Here is a 27654-nt window from a genome sequence, read left to right as displayed (position 1 = left end):
GACCTGTGCATTAGAAAAATCATTTTTATCAGCTGAGTGGAGGACGGACTAGAGTGCAGAGAGATTGGTGACAGTCAGACCACAACCAGCAGACTACTGCAATAATCCAGGCATGAGGAGACAAGGACCTACACTTAGAGTGGTGGCAGGATCAGAGAAAAAGGGGCATAGTAGAAAGATGTTCAAAGGTAAAATCAACAGGCCTTAGCAACAGATTGGATATGAGGGATGAGGGCAAGAGAGTGAAGAATCAAGAACCAAACCTGAGTTGCAAAGGGTTTAAGGGGTAAAGATGAGTTCTGTTTTAGACATGCTGAATTTAAGATGCCTACAGGACCTCCAGTTTGAGATGCTTAATAGATGGTTGGAGGTCTGAGACTGGAGGTGTAGCAGTGAGATTCAGCAAAGGAGACTGAGTAGGAGCAGTCAGATAGGAAGAACCTTCACCTTCAGCCCCTCACCACCAACCTAGAGAGGTAACCAGATATCCTAGACCATATGAAAGTTTCATCGAGTTAGATTTTGGCTTGATATAAGAATAAATGTCCTCACAACTAGAGGTATGTGAAAGTGGTTTCCTTGGGATATAGAGGATCCCCTCTCACTATATGTGGGAAAGACTTATGACTACTTCTATTGGATGTTTTAGGAGGATTTTTTTTTTTTTTTTGCTTTTTGGAGGGGATAAGGTAGGGCAACTGGGGTTAAGTGACTTGCCCAAGATAACAGGGCTAGTAAGTGTCAAGTGTCTGAGTTGAATTTGAACTCAGTTCTTCCTGACTCCAAGGCCAGTGCCACCTAGCCACCCCAGGGGGGGATTCTTTACCAAGGAAGAACAAGGAGCCTATACACACATATATGTATATGTATACACATATGAATATGCAAACATAAGTGTTTATACATTATATATGTATACATACCTGTCTATATCTATATCCATATATCTTATAGCAGATAAGTGAGTTTAATGAAAAATCCTTGTATGTATTTTGAGATGGAATTTTGGAAAGCCATTCTGAGAAGCCAATGTCTTTAATGACTGGTATACTTCTGTACAGGTGAACCCTCATTTTAAGCAAATCCTGGATAGGAAGACTAAAGTTTTTTAAAAAGATAAGTTAGGGTATGATACTTCGTACTTCATAAATACTTTTACTTCATAAAATAATTAATAAGAAATTCTAGATTTAAATAAGGTTGCTTTTCCAGTTATTTTACATTTCTAACAGACAGAATTTGATAAATGCATCCGTTGTGCAAAGGAAGAAGTCACAGCTGGAGCTCCCTTCCGACACCCAGATTCTGTGACCCTGATCATTTTCTGGATTCTCGTGCACAAGGAGTAGCTTTATCCAAATCAGGAGCTGTCCCACCTAATCACTAGCTCAGGTTTCTTTGGCACCACAGGCTTTGCAGAGCAAACCTACCCTGGGAAAATACTTTTCACTGAGCGCTCAGCTACAGAAAACAAGAGATGAAAAGCTGTGCTGTTTCTTCTTCAAAGGACGCTTCATTTTGAGGTTCAGAGAGTGCTTCACAGATACTAATTACATTGAGCCTCGCCAGACCCTGGGGAACAACTCACGGCACAATCCAAGTGCTCTGCCATTTATTTCCCAGTGGGTAAACCAAGACTTGGAGTCGGTGCACTCTTTCGAGGACTCTACAAAAGCAGGTGGGGAAAGGGAGCTTCCCTTCCCCAAACCTCGAAGCCAGATAATAATCGGGGTCTTTCACTGCACGACACCCCCTCCGTCCTCCGGCCCCGCTCATTCCATCTGGGGCACAGGGGCTGCCGAGGCTTACTCAGGGGCTCCCCCTCCCGCACTCCCCTGGAATCTTGCGAGGGCCCCGCGCTGGGACTAGTGCGGGGGCGGGGGAGCGCTTCCCCTGCAGCCCCGGAGCCGCGAGCCCGGACCTGTCCAGGCTCGACCTGCCCCAGCTCAGTCTCGCGGGATCGCCTAGCTCTCGCGCCCCGTGCGGCTGCCGGATCCCGGCAACTAGCCAGAGCCATTTGCTCCCGCCGCGGGGACTCGAGGGGAGGGAGGCGGCAGCGGCGAAGACGGAGGCGGCATTAGCGGCGCTGGCGCTAGGGCCACTTAGAAGTTCTCCGCAGGTAAAGAGGCGGCCGTGGTGGCCCGGGCCGTCCCGTAGGCGACGAACCTGGGCTTCCTCGGAGGAGCCAACCTCCCGCGGGTGGTGTCTGTATGGAGGGGTGGGGGAGGGGGGCGGTTGTCCAGGTAACGGGGAGCGGCTGCTGAGGGGCTGCGCGAGCCGGAAGGGGGCGGGGGTGGTGCTCGCTCCCTCCTGGAGTAACCTCGTGCTGGTCCTGGTCTCGGTGCTGGGGAGGGCCCCCTGCGCACGCCGGAGCTACAGGTGTTCGCGGGAGGAGGCTGCGGTCACTTGTTCGCACCCGCTGAAAGTTTCTCCCCAAGTTAGGGGCCAAATTTCCCAAGACACTTTCCGAGTTAACTCGCGGAAGTCGCCCACCGGAGCGTGGGAGGAGACTGCGGGCCAGGGCAGGGACAGGTGCCCTGCTAGGGAGCAGGGGCAACCGATCCCTGCTGCAGCCAGGTGCGCAACTCGCCCTGGGCTCGGGTCGGCTCATAAAACCGTGGAGGGGCCTTATTTCCGAGTGGTTTGTGGTGGGTCGGGGAGCTGGGAAGGGTTCGCGCCCCACCCTTGATCGGATTGCTAATCCCTCATTCCTGCCTGTTTGGAGAGGAGGGGAACAGCGGTGTGCAGGGGGTTCATAGGGTCGTCTTTTTAGACGTGGAAAGGACCCTATAGGTCATCTAGTCTAGTTCCCTTATTTTATGAATGAAACTAAGACTGAGAGAAGTTCTTTGCCAGGGGTCCACACAGATAGGTGGCAGAGCTGGGATTTTAACCTACATCCCCTGACGCCAGATACAGTGTTCTTCCTGTACCGTGCATGCAACAGTGCCTTCTATGAAGGAACCCGAGAAAGTTCATATCTAGTTAGTTGTTCAGCAAGAGGACAACTCTACCTCCAGAATGTTGAAATAGAGTCTGGGGAGGCAGCTTGCAGGATTTAAGGATTTGAGGGCCAGAATTTTATTCCAGTCCCTCTTTCTTAGTGACTGTGTGCGCATCTCACTTCTCTGGGCTACAGTTTTCTCTTTTATTAAATAAGGGAGTTGCACTGGATGACCTCTATGGTCTCTAAACTACTATAATTCTGTAATTCCTTTGTGATTCATTTTTACCAGCATTCTTCTCCCCATCCTTGCCTACCTACCTACTTACCTACTTTAACTCTGTACTAGAATTAATGTTTGGGCGTTATAGAATGTTCACCATACAAGGATTTTATGACTATTCCCTAAAAATAATAGAAATGTGCGTTCTTAAAGGGCATGCAATTGTAAGTGGAAGTCATTACTTAGACATCATTTTAAACTTGGTTCATGTTAACATTTGTGTCTTATTCTAAAATTGTGACTAAAGTTGATGTGTCTTGTTTGGTTTTACAGTTAACAATACAGAAGTAATCCTAGAGGATGGTAAAATAATGAAAAGAGCAATTTGAGCAACCTTTTGGTGATATTGCCTAAGAGGTTGGAAATAACTGCATTCCAGACCATGTGGTAAAATCAGGAATTTGAAGAAAATGGAAGTAATCATAATTTTTATGATATGTATAACATTGCCCCTCATAAGAGGGCACAGTTTCTTTACCTGTGAACCAGTTACTGTTCCCAAATGTGTGAAAATGACCTACAATATGACATTTTTCCCTAATTTGATGGGACATTATGACCAGTCTATTGCTGCATTAGAAATGGAGGTGAGTTGCTCTTCCTTTAACTTTGAAGTTTTGTAGGCATTCTAATAGTAAACTACAGGTATAACTTTCTTTACTCACTAGATTGATGTACATCTCAAGTTGTGTATAACTTTTATGAAGTTAAGAATTATCCTTAATTTATCTTTTTAAAAACTTTCAATCTTCAAATATAGGATTAACTTAAAATGGGAGTACATTCATACAGAATTATGATAGGAATGAATAATTTGGCAACGTCATGTAGTTAGTAATTAATATCTTGCTTCTCTGAATGGAATATAATTGTCCTCAAATTTTATACCAGATTTTTTCTTTCCTCAGTATAGTCATTTCATATCTAACCATGACACTATGAGAACTCAGTACTTTGTACCAGTCAAACAAGTTTTCATACTTGTTTGAATAATAATTTAAACAATATAAAGAAATCTTTCAACCTAAGTTCTCATGTTAAATTATGTGATGCTGCATTCAATTCTTAACAGTCTGTAGACAAATGTTTGTCTCTTTCAAGACTTAGCTCAGCTGCCACCCTCTGCATGAAGCCCCTGCTGACCGTCTTAGCTGCTAGTGCTCTCCCTTCATAAACTACCTTGTAGAGAAGGGGGAGGGATGGAATACTTAAATAGCACTTACAGTGTGCTAGGCATACCGCTAAATGCTTTTTACAAATATTCTCTCTTATTTTATCCTGCCAAGTAGCTGCTACTAATATTCCCACTTTACATTTGAGGAAATGTCTCACTTCTTAAAAAGGACTATTCACTGAATAGGCATTACTTCACTTAGAGTGAGAACCTGAAAAGACCTTAGCCTGAGAGGGACAGGGTCTCCCATTTCATCCTGGGCCATCTCCAGTCCTGATGAAAATCAGGCCACTGTACCCAGATGACTCTGGAGGAGAAAGGCTGGTGACCTTGCACAGCCCTCCTTCAAATCAAAGTCAGCTGCAAGTAGTTACAAAAAAAAAAATTATTTTTCTGATGTCATGGTCCTCATCAAAAACAAAGGACAAACCTAACAACACAACATTTGAGAAAACTGAGGCAAACAGAAAAAGTGACTTCCCTAGGATCACACAGCTAGTAATTGTCTGAGATCAGATTGGAATGCAGGTGTTTCTGACCTAGCATTCTTCATCTCTTGTACCACTTACTCCTTTTGTATATACTCTCTACTTCTATATGTCTATGTTGTCTTTTCCATTAGAATGTAAGCTCTTTGAAGGAACAGATTCATTTTTGTCTTTGTATCCATAGGCTTAGCATAGTCCCTAACACAAAAGTAAGCATTTAATAAATGCTTATTAACATATATGTATGTGTATAATTTTTTTTTACTGGACCCTTGATTTCTTCAGTGTAGGGAGCTCCTGGTAAGAATTTCTTCTACCAGTACAGGTCAGCACCTTCTCTGCAATTTTTAGTTTAAGAGATTTGCCTCCAAGATAAAGAGTTTAAGTGACTAGCACAGCACAAATATGTCACACAGCAAATACGTAATCAAAGGTGGGATTTGAACCTAATTCTGACTCAGATGCTTGTTCTCTATCCATTATGCCATGTTGTCTCTCTTGGGTATATACTTATTTGAATGATGATTTGAACAATATAAAGAGTAGTTCAATCTGATTTAATATCAAATTATCTGATGATGAGTTTAGGTGAGTCTATAACTCAAATATATATTTCTTCCAAGACTGGATTCAAGTAGCATCTTTTACATGAAAATTTTCCTGATTGAGAAAATAGATATGAATATATAATACATATTTTATAATATATGTGTAATCTATCACTATCCAGCCATTCACTATTCTTTTTTTGATTAAATTTTATGTTTATTTTTAGTCTACATCATTCATTTCCTCAAGATTTTGAGTTACAAATTTTCTCCCCGTCTTTCCCCTACCCACCGCCCCAAAACAGTGATCCCACTGTATGCTCCCTTCTCCAGTCTGCTGTCTCCTATATCTTCCCCCACGCTCCCTCTGACTTTCCAGTAGGACAGGATGGATCTCTATACCCCAGTGCCTGTATATCTTATTTCTCAGTTGCATGTAAAAAATAATAATAATAATAGGTTTTTTTTTTAAACATTTGATTTTTTTTTCTTTTAAAGCAATTGGGGTTAAGTAACTTGCTCAAGGTTACACGGCCAGTTATTATTTCTGGGTGTGGTGCTGAGTATCTGAGCCTGGATTTGATCCAGGTCATCCCGACACTGGAGCCGATGCTCTTACTTGCTGAGCCACCTGGCCGCCCCTAAGCAATTGGGGTTAAGTAACTTGCTCAAGGTTACACGGCCAGGTGTTTCTGGGTGGGTGCTAAGTGTCTGAGCCCGGGATTCGATCTCCAGGTGTTCTCAACACTGGAGCCGGTGCTCTTACTCGCTGTGCTACCTGGCCACCCCTAAACATTTGATTTTAAAACTTTGAATTCTAGATTCTTTCCCTCCCTCCCTCTTTACCCACCCTTACTGGGAAGATAAGCAGTTCAATACAGGTTATACATGTGTAGCTATGCAAAACATTTCTATAGTAGATATGTTGTGAAAGACTGACTATATTTCCCTCTGTCCTATCCTGACCCCCACCTATTCTATTCTCTACTTTGACCCTGTCCCTTCTCAAAAGTGTGTGCTTCCAACTTCCTTTCCCGCTAACCTGCCCTCTCCTCCATCATCCCCCCTCTTATCCCCTTCAGCCCTACTCTCCTGTAGGGTGGGATACCCTATTTAGTGTATATGTTATTCCCTCCCTAAGCCAAATTCAATGAGAGTGAAGTTGACCCATTCCCTTTTGCCTTCCTCTTCTTCCTCTCCGTTGCAACAGTTTTCTCTTGCCTGTTCTATATGGGGTAATTTACCCCATTCTGTCTCTTCCCCATCTCCTCTCATTATATTCCTCTCTCACCTCTCAAGTTCACTTTTTAAGTATCATCCCTTCGAAAAACAAAACCAAAAAAAGTATCATCCCTTCCTATTCAACTGGTCCTGTGCCCTCTGTCTATGTGTATCTGTACACATATATATACACACTCACATATGTATTCATATGCCCATATACCCTCCTATAAAGACATATATATGTATGTATACATATATATATATACACATTTATATTCCCTTCAACTATCTTCATACTCAGAAAAGTTTCATAAGTTACGATTATCGTTTTTCTGTGTAGGAATGTAAATAGTTCAACTTTGATAAGTTTCTTATGATTTCCCTGTCTCCCTTCTCATGCTTCTCTTGCTTCTTGTATCTGAATGACAGATTTTCCATTTAAATCTGGTTTTTTCATCAATAATGCTTGAAAATCCTCTATTCTACTGAATGACCATATTTTCCCCTGAAATATGATACTCATTTTTGCTGGGTAGGTGATTCTTGGTTTTAATCCCAGCTCCTTTGACCTCCGGAATATCATATTCCAAGCCCTTTGATCCCTCAGTGTAGAAGCTGCGAGATCCTGTGTTATCCTGATTGTGTTTCCACAGTATTCAAATTGTTTCTTCCTGGCTGCTTGTAATATCTTCTCCTTGATCTGGGAATTCTGGAACCTGGCTATAATATTCCTAAGAGTTTTCTTTTTGGGATCTTTTTCAGGAGGTGATGGGTGGATTCTTTCAATCTCTATTTTGCCCTCTGGTTCTAAAACATCAGGGCAATTTTCCTTGAGAATTTCTTGAAGGATGATTTCTGGGTTCTTTTTTTGATTGTGGCTTTCAGGTAGTCCAATAATTTTTAAATTATCTCTCCTGGATCTATTTTCCAGGTCAGTGGTTTTCCCAGTGAGATATTTCACATTGACTTCTATTTTTCCATTTGTTTGGATCTGTTTAATAGTATCTTGATTTTTCATAAAGTCACTAGCTTCCATTTGCTCCAATCTAATTCTGAAGGAATGATTCTCTTCAGTGAGCTTTTGAGATTCTTTTTCCATCTGGCAAATTTGGCTTTTTAAAGCATTCTTCTCCTGATTGCCTTTTTGAGCCTCTTTTGCTATTTGAGTTAGTCTATTTTTTAAGGTGTTATTTTCTTCAGTCAGGTTGTTGACTCTCTTTTCAAGATTTTCTTGCTTCATTCTCATTTCTCTTCCCAATTTTTCCTCCACTTCTCCTATTTGGTTTTCAAAATCCTTCTTAAGCTCCTCTATGGCCTGTAATCAGTTCATATTTTTCTTGGAAGCTTTTGGTGCAGGAGTTCTGACTTTGTTTTCTTCCTCCCATTCCATGTTTTGATCCTTTTTGTCCCGCAAAAAAGGAATCCAAAGTCAGATTGCTGTACTTCCTTTGCTTGCTCATGTTGCCACTCAATTACTTGACTTGTGAGCTTTTTGCCACAGTAGAACTCTTCTTCCAGAGAGGATAGCTTTGTTCCAAGTAGCTGGGGTTTTCTCAGCTGCCAGAGCTATTAGTTGGCTACCCTCTCTGAAGCCTCTACCAGCTCTGGCACCTGGTCATCTACCCCAGGACCTCCACCCTAGACAGCAATCCAAATCCAAGCTGGTTAAAGCAAGAGCAATTACCCCTCAGAATGGTTGCTTGGTTCCCCTACATTCTGCAGGCCAGGAGCTCTGAAGCAGCCACAGGGCCGTGGCCACCACACCTTAGCTGCTTCTCCCTCCTGGGGGCAGAGGCCAGACCGTACTGCCAGACCCTCTGTTCCCAAAGTCCACAAACCTCTCTTTGTCTTTTGCATTTATGAATTGATAATTCTGGAAACTGCCACAGCTGCTGGTGATCCACTCTCCTGCCTTGTGGCTAAATCCACAGACTCAACGGGGTGGGCTCTGCTCCCAGCATGCTGCAATGGACCTTTCTTGTCCACCTGCCGGGCTGTCTTCAGTGGGAGGTTTGTTTCTCTCTGTCACTTTGTGGGTTCTGTAGCTCAAATGTTTGTTTAGAATCATTTTTTTATAAGTATTTGAGGTGGTTATGGGGTGAGCGCAGGGAGTTTTCCTGCTTCTATGCCACCATCTTGGTTCCTCCTCTCCATTCACTATTCTTTATGTGAATGTTGGGAAAATGGGAATGAATGACTGGTAGAGCTGAAAGAAAAGGGGGATAAAAGTTCATGGGGTTGGATTCATGGGGAGCTCTGCTTTTATTCTAGGTTAAACAGTGTACATAAATGTTGCTAATACAGTTAAACTATAGGGCCAAGAGAAAGAAGAAGAAAAAAGTAGGTACATGTAAGGAGAAAGAGAAAACCAAAACTATCTCTAAGGTGGGGGGAGTAAGAGAAGACACCTTATGGTGTGGTAGTTGTAGTAACAACTATTGCCTTAGGTGCCACTCATTATTACCCACTTCTTATTTAGAGATATGCAAATGTAGGTAGTTTGAGGGAATAAAGAGTTACCTGTAGCAGCAGGTTCTTGCCCTACTATACAGATATAGAAACTGATCCTAACTTACATTGGGAGACAGCGCTGTTTTTTTTTTTTTTTATCAAGAAAGCAATATAGTCTAAGAAAGGTTGTTTTCTGTAGGGAAAATAACCAAGAGTTGAAATACCATATTGAATTCAGTTTGTGCAAAGAATAGTTCTTAGACTACTTCATTGTATAGAAGAGCTGTTAAAAGTGTTTTTAGAAGTGTACTACAAATTACATACTTATACTCTTTAGTGTATATTTTTAACTAGTGCATTGCAATGTGGGAGGTTTCAGTTTCTTAAAGTTATTGGGTGCTTTCAGTGTTATTCATTGCCTTCTTAGTTATTTCTTTTGTGATCTTTATATTACATCATGTATAAAAATTACTCTTTGTATGAAAACTGAACTTTATATATCTTTAGACATTTTCAATATCCCATTTCTTAAGGTCCTCTTGTATATTTACTTAACCTATTTGATGTGTTGGCACTACACAAATAATTTATCCTTTCACAAGGCCAATTTGAATACTCATGTTGACCATGTACTATTCAGCTATTTAGACAGTCTCTTCCCTGGAAAGGTATTTTAAAAGATATAAGAGATACATCCTTGCTACTAAATAACTGTAATAGTAAGGTAATCGGAGCTAGTCTTTGTTCCATACCCCTTTACCATTTACACTATATCTAACAATAAAATTTCTTTGTGAAATGTTGAATCATATGCTGCTTTTAAAAAAAAAAACTGCACCAGTCATTTTGTTTTGTTCTTTGCAAATTTGGGGTCTGTAGAAAGGGCACTTCTTTTATTTCCTGTCCAATAACATCATTTCCTTTGTATGTTAAGCATATCAATTGCCCTTATTATTACAGTTTCATTGCTTCAGTTTATAGTTTTCTGAGTTTAAAGGGAAAAAAGGAAAAAAGCAAGCAGACCACCTGCTCCTTTCCTAGCCACACGGGGCGGGGGGAGGGAGGATGAAAAGGCCTTTTTTTTTTTTAAACATTTTCCATTAGACTTTCTGTTCCCAGAAAAGTTTTATTTGGAACTGTATTAGGCAAGTTTGGGCATGACTACCTAGAGACAAAGCAGGGAATATTTTAAATAATAGACTTTTAGAGGTGAAAGGCCTGTTAGAGGTTATCTTGTCTCATCCTGTACTTGTATTCAAAATTGCCAATAAATAATCATCCAACCTCTGCTTAAACATTATTAAGTGATGGAGATCTTATTACCTCATGATGCAACCTGTTGCCTTTTTTGGATGGATTTAGTGTTACTAAAACATTTAGCTGTTTTTATTACAGACTGTTGTCTAACCATGTCTACTACATTTTTTATTTGCATAGTTGATTTTTAAATACTTAATGTGTAGGACATTTGAAATGCAGACATTTTTTCAAGTAACTTGTAAGTATTAATAAAGCAGCTTACAATGATGTTTATGTTTTACCTACTGCACTTTGTAACTTCTTGTCCCTTTCTGTTTTGCCTTAGTCCTTTTAATTTTTTTAAAACAAGTATCTAGTCCTCATTCACTAAGTCATACTTTCATGCTACCCTGTGGTTTTGAGGCGATCCTGGTTTGTTTGTTTGTTTTAACTTTTCCAGCAAAATCCAAGCTCTATTAGATTCCACCTAAATTAGAAAGATTTCAAATATGGCTCAGTGACAGACTATGCTTGAGTTTGATGCGGCTCTTCACCTTGGTGGCTGCAGGGTGATGAAATTTGACTACAGCAGGGATTGCAGTCTCTCCTGGTGGAGGGAGTACTCATTGTTGTGAAATCATGGATTTTTGAAGTGTTCAAAGGCTAGGAAGGGACCTTCAGAATTGTCTAAGCATTGTAAGTCTTTTATGGGAACACTTTCTGGCACCCTGCATTCCCAGACCTTATTATATGGTGTCTGTTTCATTTTATCTTTCCTGACTGTATCAGAGGAGCAGGGAGTATTATTACAGATTCAAATTGAGATGTGTTGATTCAAATCTTTGCCAACTGTAAAATCTAGATGTAACCTTGGATCATAAAATCAATTTATTTGTAAAGATTCTTGTCTGTTCCCTTTTCCTATTTTCCTCTTTCATCTTCTACTTAGAGTCCATATCTAAATAGAACTTAAGTATTATTAAGAAAAAGGCCCTACTGTCTCAACAATTCAATTGAGAACATTCTTCCTAATCATTCTTGCCCCTACCCTTATCTCCAAATCAGATGATTGACATCTAGGATATTATAGACATCTCCCTGCCTTAGTTCTAATGAACTATGAAATTTAATGTTGTCTTCTTCCTCTTCGCTCTCATTCCAGCCTCGAACATGGTTGCCAAACTGTATTCAGAGTCATTCTTGACTGACTTTTAAGTATTTGGAATAATGAGAGGACACTAGTTAGTTTTTTGGCTGGATCATATGGGATTGTTAGCTTCAAGTCACATAGTTCTTTGTTCAAATACTAACACTTCCCTTTCACTTCAGACAGGATGCATGGCCCAGTAATGTTGAGTTACTAACCTTTAGTGCCAAATTCTCTTTGGCAGTGTTACTTTAAGGAAAATATAGTTTATATTATTTAAAAAAAAAACAGCAGCCTAGGTTTGATACCTCCTAGTCACTGCTGAATTTCTAACACATAAATGAAGATCTGTAGGATCATTGATTTAGAGGTAGATGAGACCCTCATTCAATAGCTGAAGAAACAAACAGGTGAAATGATTTGCCTAGGGTCACACAGCTATTAAGTATTCAAGGGAGGATTCGAGAGGTCTTCCTCTTTGAGAGGTCAGCACCTTCGCCACTAAAAGTCATTAAAACATTAGTACAAAAAGGTGGAATATCACTTCTAGAAATTCAGTGAGTGGGAAACAAGTATTATATCTTTCAACTTGATATTAGAAGTCTCTCCTTTGTATTGCAAAGAATGAATGCATTTATGATATACAGTTTGATTTTTAAAGGCTGTTTTGCACAGGCTAATTACCTAAGTGAAAAACAAATGGCTACTAGTTTTCCATTGTGTCCATTTTTGCTTGCTCTCTAGAACATTGTTTCTGAAATTCTGAGGCTAACCTCCCGAGGGAAACTATGATCTCTTCCGGAGAAGGTTGAAAATGGCATAGGAAAAAGGGAAACAGGAACATTTTTTTTTTCTTGCTGAATTGCTTTCATATAAGCCTGGGCAAAAGCAAAGCTGTGTATTGTGTTTGGAACAGCATGTGGTGACTCTACTTTTGTTGAATTCTAAAGGGAAATGAGCAAAAAACCTTCCTTTTCCTTTTCACCTGTTAGTCAATATGTTATACAGAAACAATGTATTGTTTCCATATCGATTTCCATTTTTATAAAGGGGTAGAGGAAGAAAAAAACGAGACAAAAAAATTCTGTTTCTATTGGCTGTCTATTCTTAAATATTTATAAGTTGTTTTATTATAAAATCTAATGGATTCAGCTCCTGTTGCCATCTCTCCTAATCTTCCCCCCTTTCATATCCAGCAACAAAATTTGGAATCTCCAGCTCCTTTAAGGGACAGCTTAGGTACCATGTCATGAAAAGACCCTTTCCTGACTTCTGATCTCTCCTCCCATGTTGATAGTCTTTCTCTTACCAAATTTCTTCCTGTTCACTTTGTATATTCTTTGTTTTGGGGCAGCTAGGTGGTATAGTGGATAGAATACTGGACCTGGAGTCAGGAAGATGAGTCTTCCTGAATTTAAATCCAGCCTTAGATGCTTACTGGCTTGTGTGACTCTGGGCAAGTCACTTAAACCTATTTGCCTCAGTTTCTTCATCTGTAAAATGAGATGGAGAAGGAAATGACAGACTACTCCAGTATCTTTCCCAAGAAAACCTCAAGGGGCGGTCATGAAGAGTCAGACACAACTGAAAAATGACTGAATAACAAAAGTAGATGTTATGTTTCCTTGTCTCACTTTCCCCCCAGCTCTTTGAAAGCAGGGATTGTTTTGTCTGTTTCTGTATATTAGTACCTAGATTAAAGCCTTTCACACAGGAATGAATGCTTGTTCAACTGAATGACTGATTTTTAGATAATTTCTTGATGGAATAGGCCAGGCTCAATAGAGATATTTGAAATTTTATATAGCAACTCTGGAAAGAAATTGTTAAAAACAGTATGTATTATCAGGTAATATTAATTAGAAGTTGAAAAACTATGAGTTCAGTGTCTGGATATCTTGACATTTAAAAATTATGGGAGTTTAAAACATTGAAATAATAGAATTTGCTACTTCTATTGTTACTGACTATGAATCTAAGAAAAAAAAATTAACCTATTTTATGAAGTCAAAAAAGTGCCTATGCAGTAGGTGAAAACTCGATTTAGAGACAAGATAGTATTGCAGTCAGTGATACCGGTATTACCAAGAGCTGACATTTCTGCTTTAAAATTTGCAAAGCATTTTATAATACCTTATTTAAAAGGAAGAGAATCAAGTGCAAAGGATTGCTACCTGCAAAATGATTCAAGAGGTCTTCATTTTTTATATTTTATGAAGTAATTGACTTTATCTTCTCCTCTCTTCTAGGTTCCTATAGTATATACAGGTTAATTTTCAATTATTTTATTTTATTTTTGCTTTTTGGAGGGCAGTTGAGATTAAGTGACTTGCCCAAGGTCACACAACTAGTAAATGTGTCAAGTGTCTGAGGCCGGATTTGAACTCAGATCCTTCTGACTTCAGGGCCAGTGCTTCACTGCACCACCTAGTTGCCCCATTTTTCAGTTATTTTAAATGTTTATATATTGCTTTGCCATTTACAAAGTGCTTTTTTCTTAAGTACTTTGTGAGGTAGGTAGTGCAAGTATTATTGACTTGGCTTCATAGCATTATATGACAGAAAGAACCACTTGCCTAATTTATAAAGTAGGAATAATAATCCTTGCACAACTTCCTTAGAAGGTCATTGTGAGTAGAATACTTTGAAAATTGTAAAATGAGTAGTTTCCATTTTACATGACCACAGAAGGATTCACTGACTTATTAAATGGGAAAAAAGTCATTGCTAAAACCAAGAACTTCTGATTCAAAGAACAGTGTATATTTGGGCTGTGTAGAGCACCAGGTCTAGAGTCAGAAAGACCTGAGTTCAAATTCAGCCTCTTACACAAGCTGTATGATCCTGTACAAGTCACTTGACTTTGAGAGCTTTGCCTCATTTTCCTTAACTATAAAATGGAGATAATGATAGCACTTACCTCCCAGGGTTGTTTTGAGGATCAAATGAGATAATATATGTAAAGAGCTTAGCACAGTACCTGGCATATAGTAGACGCTATATTGAGTATCATCATCATTATTTTTAAAATATCATTTTGATATTTTGTGTTGAAATTCTCTTGTGTTACCAGAACTTTGACATATTGAATATTTCTTGAAATAAAGTGGGCTACTTGAGGCATTTGTTATAATGGAATTAGATTATTTCCTGGCAGTTCAGTGGCTTTCAGGCTTTCATCATCACCACCTTATGAAAGGCATTGACAACCACACAATAAACTAAAGTGCAATTCTCATTTTCCTTAAACTCTCTGCAGTTTTTAATACCCACTATTTACTTCTGAATCATTTGTCTTCCAAGATACAGTTCTACCCTGGTTTGAATCTTTCTGCTCAGCAACAACCCATAGTTGTATTTTTCCAGTTCAGCTAACACCTTTGGAGGTTCTTTGTTAGGACTCTTTCCTTAGGAGTTCTTTGTCCATTTGTCCAGTTAAAAGAAAGAAGAGGATCTTGGACACCAAAAGAAATGTTAAATTTTTTGCAACTTCTCTTGAAGTGTAATTCATTTGGAAATTGATGCATTAAGTACCTTCTATAAACAAAATATTGTGCTAGGTGCTGGGCATACAGAGAAGAAAATTAATAATATTAAAGCATTTATAATCTAATATGTACATAGACAAATAGGATACCAGGTGAATACATGAAGAACAGATGGAGAGAGCAAGACAAGTGCCATAAGAAAATAGGAGGACAGAAATATCCTTTCACTTGTGTTGGACTAGGTGCTGGGGAGGAGGAAGTAGCCCCTGAACTGGACTGTGGAGTGACCTTTGTCGATGTTTATAATTCCATCTGCCAAGTTTTTCATGAAAACATTCCACTTATATCACAGCACAAGTATCTTTGAATTTTAAAGATGAGACCAATGCTGGAGATGTATGGGTGGATAATAATGACTGACAGAGAAGGTGAACCTACTCATTTCTTAATTTTCTCATTTTCTTTGCCAAAGAGGAATGATCTTTGAACTGATAAAATAAAATGAGTAATGAGGAGTTGATATTCAAGATAAGCAGAGAATTAGTAAGAGAGCATTTGGAGTCACTGGGTCTAGATGAACTAAATCCCAGGATATTGAAAGATTTATCTCTTAACCAGACTTGATGCTGTTTCCCACCTCTGTGCATCTTCACAAGCCATCCTCCATTACTGAAATATACTCCTTATCTCTTTCAGAAGTCTTCTTTCTAAGTTTAGTTTGGATGGTTACTTCCTTTGTAAAATCTACCCTCGTTTCTCCTATTGTTAATGTACTCTCCTTCCTCAATTTATTTGTGTACATATTTTATTCTAATAAAATATAAGTTCTTTGAGGGCAAAAACTATTGGGGATTTTTTTTTCTTTTTGCCCTTCTAGCCTCAGTGCCTCCCATAGTGCCTTGCATATAGTTAGTGTTTAACAAATGTTGCATCAAATTTGTTGAGACAGAACTTGATTATGTATTTCATAAATTTGTTAGTTGTTGGACAGAACATATAATTCACTGTAGAGAATCATCTGAAAGCCTGTCTATTCCCTTCTCAAAAGTTTTATCAGTATAGGTTGTTCTCAAAAATTTTATGAAGATAAAAATATTAGCATAAAGGTCAATAGTAATAAATAATAACTTCTTAGTTGCCTGTTTTTTGCAGTACTGTCCTTGATCTTTTGTATCCTTTAATATCCCTTCTCTGGGAGATCTTGAAAATGGGTTCTTCAGTGTCTTTAAAATTGTCAAAAAATCTCAAAGTTAAAAGGGATCTCAGAGCTGTCCAGTACAACCCTTATCTGATAAAATATCTGCCTTGTAACATTTTCAACAAGTAACCATCTAGCCTTTACTTGAAGACCTCTTAGCAGGATTTCTGCATGTTTGTTTGCTCCTATCCAGCTACTCTTTCCAACTTCACTTTCTTGAGTACCATTGTCTTTTACATATATATCAGGGACAGAAATGTGTTAGAAGGCAGATGTGATTCCACACATCATGAATATGAGATTCAACTTGTTTTGACACACTTGTAGAGTTCTTTTATTTCACATCTTTCTTGCCTTCCTAGTTTAATTTGTAAAAGCTTTCAGGATGATCTGGCTTAGGTCTCACTAAGCTTTTAGATGACTCATTTTTTTATGCTATTTTTTTGCTGTTTTGTGAGGCAGTGCTATTCATAATATTCCATCTTTTCTGTAGATACATATATATGTATATTTCCAGATTCCTTACAATTTTTAAGAAGAAATGTATTAGCACATTTTGATACAACAGATAAATCCCATCATACACCAAAACAAACCTTTTTATAAACTAAATTCTCAGAGAAAACCATTTTGAATATTTATTATTAACAGATAGAAGGGATATATCCTTTAATTTTCAGAGTATAGTACTAACATTGCCTTTGTATTTTAATACAACTTTGTTGACTCTTAGTTTTAATTTAGTATTGATAAAGAATATGGCCTGGTCACAAAGAGAGATTGAAGAATAACGAGGGGACAATTCATGTGTTCCATTATAATCACAGAAAAATGTGAAGAATCTCCCAGTTGAATGAATGAACTTCCTTTGGCTAATTTTTTGGAAGATGTAGACAAAAGTGCCATAGAATGACTAGATTACAATCTATATCATTATATGAAGTACCTACATTGAAATTCTTTACATTGAAGTATTAGAATAATGTTGCTTTTATTTACATTGTTGCAATCATTTTGTATATTCTTTTGGCTCTGTGTTCCTCGTTCTCTATAATTTCATATAAGTCTTCTAGTATTTCTTTGAATTCTTCCTATTTCATGTTCCTTATGGTACAATAATATAGTATTAAATTCATAAACTTTAATTTTTTTATCAATTTTCCAATAATTTTGTTTCCTACTTTTGATTGTAACAAATGTTAGTGAAATTTTTATCCTTGTATAACTTTTCTTACTGAATTACCTATTAGGGATATTCTCTTGATGTCAGGACCAAGGTACCTCCCTTCTTGCAACAGGGACTAAGGTAAGATTTTCCCTAAAAGGTAGTGAAAATAGTACTTGATTGGCCAGGGAGGAAGGGGAAGGTTCAAACTATACTTCCCTTGACACAGTTTCCAGGTAGCCTCTGCCTGTGCTGACGTCTCTTCCTGGTTACCCAGGGACATAAAAGGTCCTTCCTTCATGGGGTCAGTGCCTTTTAGACTTGGTGGGTACTGGTAAATCATGAGAGTAACCACATCCTGCCCTGCTGACCAAACATTTCCATATGGAGAAGGACTTAAGTGCTACTGTATCTTTACTATGCCAGGGCTAGGTAAACCTTCTTTCATTAACTCTCCAGTGATTTGTGAGTGCCTCATTTCATCCCAGCATTGAGCCTGAACTAACAGAGTGCCAGTGTCATAATGACTCCTAGCAATTTCTGGTAGTGGCATTTCTAAGTCAAGTGTATTAACAATTTAGTACCTTTTCACCCCTCACTCCAAATTATTTTTGAGAGTGGTTGAACCAAGTCATGGCTAAACCAGCAACCACTGCAACAATGAGTTTCCCCATTTTTTAGCAGTTTTGCTAGCTTAGTGGGTATAAAGTTAGAGTTGTTTTAATTTACTTTTTTTTGCTTCACTATTTTATTTATTTTCATTATCTATGGTGCACAATGCATTTTCCAGTTTTTCTCTTTTTATTTTATTTTTGCTGTACCTTTGAAATCCTGATTGCTATGGCTGTTTTTGGTTTGTTTGTTTTTTCTTTATTCACAAGAAGGATAATAGATTATGCTCTAAACTCTCATTTTAACTCTGTATGGATATGTTTCAAGTATGTTTTGTGATTAATATTACTGGATTCTTCTTTTCTAATCCCTTTTGCTATCATCTTTCCTGTTATGGATAAGTAGTTCATCTCACTCACATTCCATGTTATCCTTAAGTACTTTTTCTACTCAAAGAAGTAATCTGTTAAAGAGGGATTTGCTTAACGCTTGAGATCTATCAATTTGATGTTTCTGCTCAATTGCCATTTGTCACTTCTCTTTCTTTCTTTCCTTACAATCTCCCTTTTAGTTTCTCCCCCATCCCCCCTAATTTTGGAGGGTTTTTGTTTGCTTTTGGGTACTCTTTTATATATTCTGCCTTCCTCATACTTCCCTCCCCTTTCCTGATTCCACCTATTTCCCTGTTGCATTTAATGTGTTTTACATCACTTTATGTGGTGTGTGTGTGTGTGTGTGTGTGTGTGTATTGAACCTTCTTTTGTTGAGTTTAGATGAAAGCAAGATTCATGGGATTCACTTTGCTCAGTCCCTTCTTTTGTATTTGTATACTGTTCATCTCAGACTTCTTTTATGTGAGATAGAATTCCCTCCCCCTTTTCTTCTTTTCTCTCTCATTTTCTTCTTCTCCTGAGACCATCAAAATAGGACAAAACCACCCCCCAGGCCCTCTCTCTCTCTCAACTAATTCTCTGTGACCTTTGTCTAATCTCAAAAATGACAGAATGATGTATGTTCAAATCCAAGGCAGATTGTTCAGCATCCCAGTAATACAAATCTATTCTCCAAACCATTGATGCCAAAGAGGCTCAAGTTGATCAGTGCTACGAAGGCCTGTAACACCCTGTAGAAATAACACAAAAAAAGATAATACGTGAACCATAGGGGATTGGATTGCTAAAGGAGGAGATCAAAAGATAATTGGAATTATAGGCAGTTTGGCCTTGGAGTACAAAATGAAGCAGGGTAGACGATAATAGAATTTTGACAAGACAACTTGCTGATTATAGCAAATGCTCTTTTTCAACAACCCCAAAAGGCAACTCTACACATGGACATCACCAGATGTTCAATATCGCAATATACTTTGCAGTGAAAGATCAAGCAGCTCTGTGTAGTCAGTTAAAACAAGACCTGAAGCTGACTTTGGCTCAGATCATGAGCTTCTCATTGCAAAATTCAGGCTTAAATTGAAGAACGTAGGGGAAACCATCAGACTGCATAGGTATGACTTAAATAACCTTACAAATATGAAGTAGAAGGTATGAATACATTTAAGGGATTATATCTGGTAGATACAGTGCCTGAAGAATGATAGAGTTTCTCAGTGTTGTACAGGAGGCAACAACAAAAACCATCCAAAAGAAAAAGAAGAGCAAGAAAGGAAAATGTCTGGCTGATAAGTCTTTACAAATAGCTGAGAAGAAAAGCAAAAAGAAAAGGACAAAGGGAGAGCTATACCCAAGTGAATGCAGAATTCCAAAGAACATTAAGAAGAGATAAAAAGGTTTTCTTGAATGAGTAATGTGGAGGAATAGAAAACAATAGAATGGGGAAAATGAGAGATCTCATTAAAAAAAAAGAGTTAAAATTTTTTTAAAAAGAAAAAAAATTAGAGTTATCAAGGGAATGGACATGATGATAAAAATAAAACCCAAAATGGTAGGGATTTAACAGAAGCAGAAGAGGATTAAGAAGAGGTGGCAAGAATATATAAAAGAGCTGTATGAGAAAGATCTTCACATCCCTGATAACCACAATGTTCTGGTTATCATTCTAGAGCCAGACATCCTGGAGAATTAAATCAAATGAGCCTTAGTAAGCATTGCTAACTCTAAGGCCAGTGGAGGTGATGGAATTTCAGCTAAGCTATTTAAATCCTAAATGCTGTTAAAGTACAGCAGTCAGTATGCCAGCAAATTTGGAAAACTCATCAGTGGCCACTGGATTGGAAAAGATCAGTTTACATCCCAGTTCTAAAGAAGAGCAATGCCAAAGAATGTTCAAATTACCAAACAGTTGTGCTCATTGCACAATCCAACAAGATGATGCTTAAGATTCTGCAAGCTAGGCTTCAGCTGTATGCAACCCCAGAATTGCCAGAAGTACAGGTTGTTTTTCAGAGGCAGAGGAAGTAGAGACCAAATTGCCAACATTTGCTGGATTATGGAAAAAAGCAAGAGAGTTCCAGAAAAACATCTACTTATGTGTTGTTGACTACACCAAAACCTTTGACTATGTGGTTTACAACAAAATGTGACAAGTTCTCAAAGAGGTTGGATTACCAGTTCATCTTATCTCCTGAGGAGCTTGTGTACAGGTCAAGAAGCAAAAGTTGGAGCCAAATATGGAACTAATTGGTTTAAGATTGGAAAAAGAGTATATAGCAAGGCTATATGTTGTCACTTTACTTATTTAACTTATATGCAGAGTTTATCATATGAAATTAAATACTGGATGAATAAAAAACTAGAATTAATTTCCAGGAGAAGAATCAACAATCTCAGGTGTGCAGATGACACCACTCTGACAGCAGAAAGTGAAGAATTAAGAATTTTGTTGGTGAGGGTGAAAGAGGAAAGTGTAAAAGTTAGCTTTGTAGACTAATGTTAAAAAAAAAAACAAAATTAAAAAAGTAAACTAAAATCATGACAATAGGTCCCATCGCTTCCTGGCAACTAGAGGGAGAAGAAATGGAAGCAGTGTCAGATTTTTTTTTTTCTTGTGCTTAAGAAAATCATTGCAGATGGCAACTGTAGCCATGAAATTAAAAGGTGCTTGCTACTTAGAAGGAAAGCTATGGCAAATATTGACAGCATACTAAAAATCAGAAATATCACCTTGTTGACAAAGAAAGGGTCCATACGGTCAAAGCTATGGTTTTTCCAGTAGTAATGTATGACTGTGAGAGTTGAACTACAAGGAAAGCTGATTGCTCAGAATTGATACTTTAATTTATGGTGCTGAAGAAGACTTTTGAGAATCCCTTGGACAGCAAGGAGATCGAATTAGTTAATATTTAAAAAAATTAATTCAGACTGTTCATTGGAAAGTCAGATACTGAAGCTGAACTTCGCTGGCCACATAATGAGAAGACAGGGCTCATTGGAAAAACCCCTGATGTTGGGAAAGATTGAAGGCAAAAGGAGAAGAGGGTGGCAGAGGATGAGATGGATAGATAGTTTTGCATAAGAAGCAACAAGCCTGAGCTTGAACAAGTTTTGGGAAAGAGTGGAGGATAAAAGTGCCTAGTATGCTTTGATCCATGAGGTCAAGAGTCAGATATGACTGAATGACTGAAAAACAACAACCATCTTGTAAGGGTCTGAGAAGATAATTGTTTCTTCTCTGTTAGAAGATAAACATTCCTCCCTACTTAGATCCATCCAATTGGTCAAAAATGTGTGTGTTTCTTTATCTTGTCCCCTGTGTTTTTATTTTAAAGTGGTCTTTTTGTCAGGAGTGATTAGAAATATTATTTAACTAAAGGTCCATTTTTTCCTCCTGTATAAGTGTGCTCAGTTTTGCCACATAGATTATTCACATCTATAAATCTTTATCTTTTCAGGGTAGGACTTTGTTTTCCTCACTTGTATATAATGTCAGTTGCTACTATACATTTTTGTGTGATCTAGATTGTGGCTCCTTGATACTCATCTTTCTTTCTGCTGTTTACAGGGTTTTTTTTTCCTTTGCATTTGGAAGCTCTGGATTTAGGTATGACGTTACTGGGGGTTTTCTTTTAGGAGGTGACCCCTGGATTCTTTCTGTTTTCACTTTTGTGTTCTGTTTTTGTGAGATTTAGGCTATTGTTTCTTTTTTCATTTAATCATTTCTTGAAATATTGTATCCAAGATTTGCTTTCAATTATGATTTTTGTGTAATCCTTTGATTATCTACTTTTGAACTATTTTCTAGGTCAGTTTTTATAATATATACTTCCTTTTTTTCAATATTTTGTTTTTTTGTTTCTTATTTCATAGAGCTTTTTTAAAAATTTAGATCATTCTAATTTTCAGAGCATTCGGCTCTTGAGTAAGGTATTAATACTATACAATTCTTTCCTCCCTAGTCATTCCACTTTTTATCTCTTGTTTCATTTCTTCCAAGTATTTTTTGTAATCCTTGTGGCTTGGATATCTTTTGCTCTGAGATTTTACTTGGACTTGTGAAGTTATTCTTTTCTGGGTTTACCCTTAAACTTCTCTCAGTCCACTATATTTCTTCATTGTATTAGACATTTTCTTCTATTTATTCTTCTCTCCAACCTCAGTTTTTTAATTGTTGGCTTGTGCCTATTCCTATACTGGATGATGGGGTGGACTGTGCTTGGTCCTGAATTCACCAGCTTAGAAGACTAGGTTCTGCTTTATTTCGGAATTTTTTCACCTTGCTTCTTGCTGGGGTTGAGGCCTGGGCTGTCTATTTGTTAGATTTGGTAAGGACTTCTAGGAATTTGGATGGGGTAAACGCTGCTTGGACACTACGACTTTGTCTTCTGCCCTGGCTAGGGATCCCGAGTTAACATGTATTGACTACTACTCTGGCCCCACCTCCTGCTGTGGCTAAGATCACTAGAAACTTCTCTGGTCTTGTCTTTTGCCTCTGGGTGGTTCCCCTAGATTACCCAAATTGATAACACTCTGCCCTCATCTTCTCTGATGGGACCAGTTTACTTCAAACTGTGCCTTGCACCTGTCCTAGCTTATTGTCTGCTCAGAGTCTCCGAAGGATTCTGTTGGTCTTTGTGTATTGTCCTGTGTAGGAAAGAGGAATTTATAGATGATTCTATAAGTTGTTTTTTTTTTTAAATTCTTCCTTCTCTAGGGTTTTTAGAGCTTTTATGGAGTGTCTGTAGGGGAGCTAGGCTTCTCTAGGTTCTAACATGTCATCATTTCCTCGGGTTCTCTTGATTTGCATTTCCCTTATTAGTAATTTTGAAAAAAAAATTTGGATGATTGATCATTTGTATTTTTTTTAATTGATTATGTCCTTTTGACTACTTGTCTTTTGGGAAATGCTCTTAATTTTATATATCTGTCAATTCTCTGTTTGGATATCATACTCTTATTAAAGATAGTTAATGTCAAAACATTTTTACTAAGGTGTATCTTTATCTTTTATTCTAAATACATTAGTTTTGTTTGTGTAAATACTTGAAAATTTTTATTATGAAACTTATCTATTTTGTCTTTTGACTTTCTATTCTTTTATTACAAATTTTCCCTTTATAATTTTGAAATACAGCTTTTGATTCTATTGTCTCCATTTTGAATTGTGGTGTATAGATTATGAGACATAAATTTCTTATTTACCAGATAGCCTTTCAGTTTTCCCAAGAGCTTTATTGAGTAAGGCATCCCTTTCCTGGTAATTTCTGATCTTGGGCTTATTGAATAATAGACATGCCCTATGCATTAATTTCTAGGTATTTATTGCCCTGTTTCATCGATTGATGTTCTACTTTTTTATTTTTAAATTCAATATTAAATAGTTTTGAAAATTAATACTTTGGGAGACAGGCCCGTAGCATATCAAGTCATGTCACTAAGTCAGACTGATGAAGCTTGGGAAAAGAATCTTCCCTATACGTGGTCTAGAAATTGAGCGTATGGCTCTTGCAGTGAGAGAACGTCTACCTGCACTTCCTGTATTAGACAGTGATGAAGTCAGAAGCATACCATTATGACAATATATGTACATGCATATTCTGCAGCATAATGCCAGCTTTGTGCAAAAGTTTTGATGTTCCTGAGTTTCTGAAGAAGTCTGATAGCACTTCAGTTCCCTGACTACCTAGTCATTATGGCACAGACAAGTGCTACATCACAGCTATTCCTGATGATGTGTCCCACTGCTTTGGATCAGGGGTGGGGAACCTGTGGCCTTGAGGCCACATAAGGCCCTCTAGGTCCTCAGCTTGAGCCCTTTTTGACTGAATCCAAACTTCACAGAACAAATCCCCTTAATAAAAGGATTTATTGTGTAAAACTTGGACTCAGTCAAAAGGCTGCACCAAAGGATCTAAAAGACCACATGTGGCCTCAATATAGTAGGTTCCCCACCCCTGTATTATACCATGCAGCAATGCATATTTTGATAGGATTATTTTGAGATTCTCAGAATTGCTGTATGATTAACTGATAACAGTGCATTTAAGGCAGCATCAGGACTCAATGTCATGCATTCTAATTACGTGCAGCTTTATATCTCCACCTGTGTTGCTACTATGTCAACCTATAGCTGGTGTCAAGAAGCACTTATCTCCATTTTTTCAACCAAAGTCAGGATCAGCTGGTTCATTAATGGTTCAGTTTCATATGGTGGCAAAATTAAGTGCAAATGACAAGTCTGATTGCCATAAACATATTCCTTAAAGAGTTGACTCAGCACTAATCCTGATTCCTGGTGTAATAGATGAGATCACCAAGTTGAGAGATGCACGGTCCCATTTAGAACCATGTGTTGGGCCTCTGTGGCTTCCTTACACAAAAGCAACAGATCACCCTGACTCTGTTCAAATAGTTCCATCTGCATTTTCCAAGTTAGCATCATCAGCACTATAACATGCCAGTGAGACCAACTGTACTATAAAGAACTACTGGCAAGGATGCCCAATACCTGGAAGCATACCTGAGATTCAGCTCCATGATGCATTTAAACAGAAACTGTGTAAGAAGGCAAGTTAATATTCACTGAGGAGCAATGAAAAGTGCTACAATTCTGTGGAGCGAGACCTGAGATTGTCAATGCCACCATGGACACTGAGAAACTATGTTGTGATGAGTCACATGAATTCACTTCTGACACAAATGACTAAGAAACCAAACTAGATGAATCACATCAAGATGTCTGGCAGGCAGACCTCACAGCTCTCTGTCAGCCACTGCACCTAAATCCATGTCTCACCAACTTACATCTCAGGATACTTCTCAACCTCAAAATCCTCTATATAGCACTCTTCCAGCTTTCTCCAAGGGAGTTCCAGGTGTCAGAGTGCCAAGACCTGTTCCTCTCGTTGGGGCCAAGGAGGAGCAGACTCCAGAAGGATTGGCAATAGAAGATAAATCCCAACAAAAGAAGGTCAGAACCAAAAGAAAGAGAGAAGAAGATGACTTTTCAAGTGGCAGCTTGTCATGTGATTAGCTTCTTTTTTTTTTTGCATTTTGGAGGGGGAAGGACAGGGCAGTTGGGGTTAAGTGACTTGCCCAAGGTCACACAGCTAGTAAGTGTTAAGTGTCTGAGGCCATATTTGAACTGAGGTCCTCCTGACTCCAAGGGCTGGTGCTGTATTCACTGCACCATCTAGCCACCCTGTATATGATTAGCTTCTGAATCAATTAATGGGAAAATTTGACAATATAGAAACATCATTGAACAACTTGTCTCAATTTGTAGACAAAAAGTTCAAGAGTCTTGACATGTAAGTTGAGAATATTCAGACCACTTATCTCCTTCATGCACTCAAGATAGTGCAAGGGACTCCTCCACTTGGGTGATTTCATCCTTTGCCACATCGAGAAAATTATGCACCAAATGCATTGAGTTCAGCACACTCTTCATCATTTTATGTTCAGGAATCTTCAGATGAATAATGGAGCAGATAGTAATATACAGTGATGGCAGAGAGGTGGTGATATACAGTGATCACCAGTTCAGCTGAAACAGGCAAACAAATCATCAATCATTTAGGTCTACAAATTAAGCAGTATGGAATTGGGTGTGGTAATAACAATGATTTTTTTAAATTATTGCTTTGTAGTATAGATTTGGTAGCCCCAAGCTTCTACCCTCTTTTTTCATTATTATTGTCCCTTGAAATTCTTCAGTTTTTATTCCTTGAAATGTATTTAGTTATTTTGTTTCTTTTTAGAAAACATCTCTTTGATAATTTTGTTGAGATAGCACTAAGTCTGCAGAATAATTTGAGTAATATAGAAATATTTTGAACTGACCAATAAGCATCTAGTATCTCTCTGTTTAGAACTGTCTTTATTTATATGAAGATTGCATTGTAATTGAATTTATATGAAGATTGCATTGTAATTGAATTTATGTAAGTCCTATGTATACCTTTGTGGGTCAAATTTCTTAATATTATACATTTTATTATCTTAAAGGGAACTTATTTTCCAGTCTTTTTCTCAGGGTTTATTTTTTTTTAGCAATATACAGGGGTGTTCGTGGTTTTGTAGATTTTTTTTTTTGGTATCCTGCCACTTTGCTGGTTATTAATTACCTCAGTTTAATTTTTTCTCTGGTTGTATAAGGATATATCCAGTAGAGTGTCTAGAATTGAATATGTACCTGTGCTGTTTAACCTTTATATCAGTGACTTGTGTAAAGGGATAGACAGCATGCTTATTAAATTTTCAGATAACACAAAGTTGGAAAGGATTGAAAAGGTACTAGAATGCAGAATGTCAAAAAGTCCTTGACCAAGTCTAGGACACTGGACCAAATCAAGATGAAATTTAATAGGATTAGATATCTTATTCTTGGATTCAGAAAATCTGCAAGTATGTTAGGAAAGACAAAGTGGTTTATCTGAAATTTTTCTGAATTATATGAAATTGGGTATTTTGATGGACTAAGCTTATTAACAAGAGTCAACAGCATGATATATGGCAGCCCAAAGAAGCTAGTACAATTGTGCTTTGCCCTGATTCAACCACGTTTACAGTATGGTATTCAAGTCTGGTGCCAGATTTTAAGGACATTGATCAAGAATCAATCTCTCCTCTACCTCCCATCCCAAGATGGCAAGCACACTGATTACTCCTTATTCCAGTCTTCCCTCTCTTATATCACCCCCCCCCATTCTTCCCTTTACCCTTTTCCCCCTTACTTTCTTGTAAAGCAAGATGGATTTCTATACCCCATTGCCTGTATATATTATTTCTCAGTTGCATGTAACAACAATTTTTTAACATTTGTTTTTAAAATTTTTGAGTTCCAAATTCTCTCGCTTCTTCCCTCCTCACCCACCCCCACTGGGAAGACAAGCAATTCAATATAGGTTATACATGTATAGTTATGCAAAATATTTCCATAGTAGTCATATTGTAAAAGACTAACTATATTTCCCTCTATCCTATCTCACCCCCCCATTTATTCTATTTTCTCCTTTGACCCTGTCCCTTTTCAAAAGTGTTTGCTTCTGACTACCCCCTCCCCCAATCTGCCCTTCCTTTTGTCCTCCCCCTCTCTTATCCCCTTCCCCCAACTTTTCTGTAGGGTAAGATACTCAATTGAGTCTGTATGTTATTCCCTCCTTAAGCCAAATCCAATGAAAGTAAGATTGACTTATTCCCTTTCACCTCCCTGCTCTTCCCCTCCATTGTAATAGCTTCCTCATACCTCTTTTATTTGAGATGATTTACTCTATTCTGTCTCTCCCTTTCTCCTCCCAAT

General features: G+C 38.0%; 1 protein-coding gene across 2 annotated transcripts in view; it reads left to right on the top strand.

Annotated features, from left to right (window-relative positions):
* The first annotated feature begins 1928 nt into the window (after positions 1-1928).
* The window catches only part of FZD6 (frizzled class receptor 6), a 70977-nt gene continuing 45251 nt past the window's right edge, over positions 1929-27654 (top strand). The window contains exons 1-2 of one of the 2 annotated variants that reach the window (XM_069080943.1): positions 1929-2119; positions 3501-3814. In XM_069080943.1, coding sequence (XP_068937044.1) covers positions 3638-3814 — 177 coding nt within the window. In that variant the 5' untranslated portion in view covers positions 1929-2119; positions 3501-3637. Of the gene's footprint in view, positions 2120-2323; positions 2578-3500; positions 3815-27654 lie in introns of those variants that run through there. The other variant, XM_069080944.1, reaches the window with a different exon arrangement.

The sequence above is a fragment of the Petaurus breviceps genome, unplaced genomic scaffold (genome assembly GCF_028583685.1).
Source record: "Petaurus breviceps papuanus isolate PSGF00001 unplaced genomic scaffold, PetGlider_PUasm1.0 98, whole genome shotgun sequence".
Taxonomy (NCBI): domain Eukaryota; kingdom Metazoa; phylum Chordata; class Mammalia; order Diprotodontia; family Petauridae; genus Petaurus; species Petaurus breviceps.
Note: the sequence above shows the minus strand (reverse complement) of the source record. Positions and strands in the feature narration are given on the sequence as shown.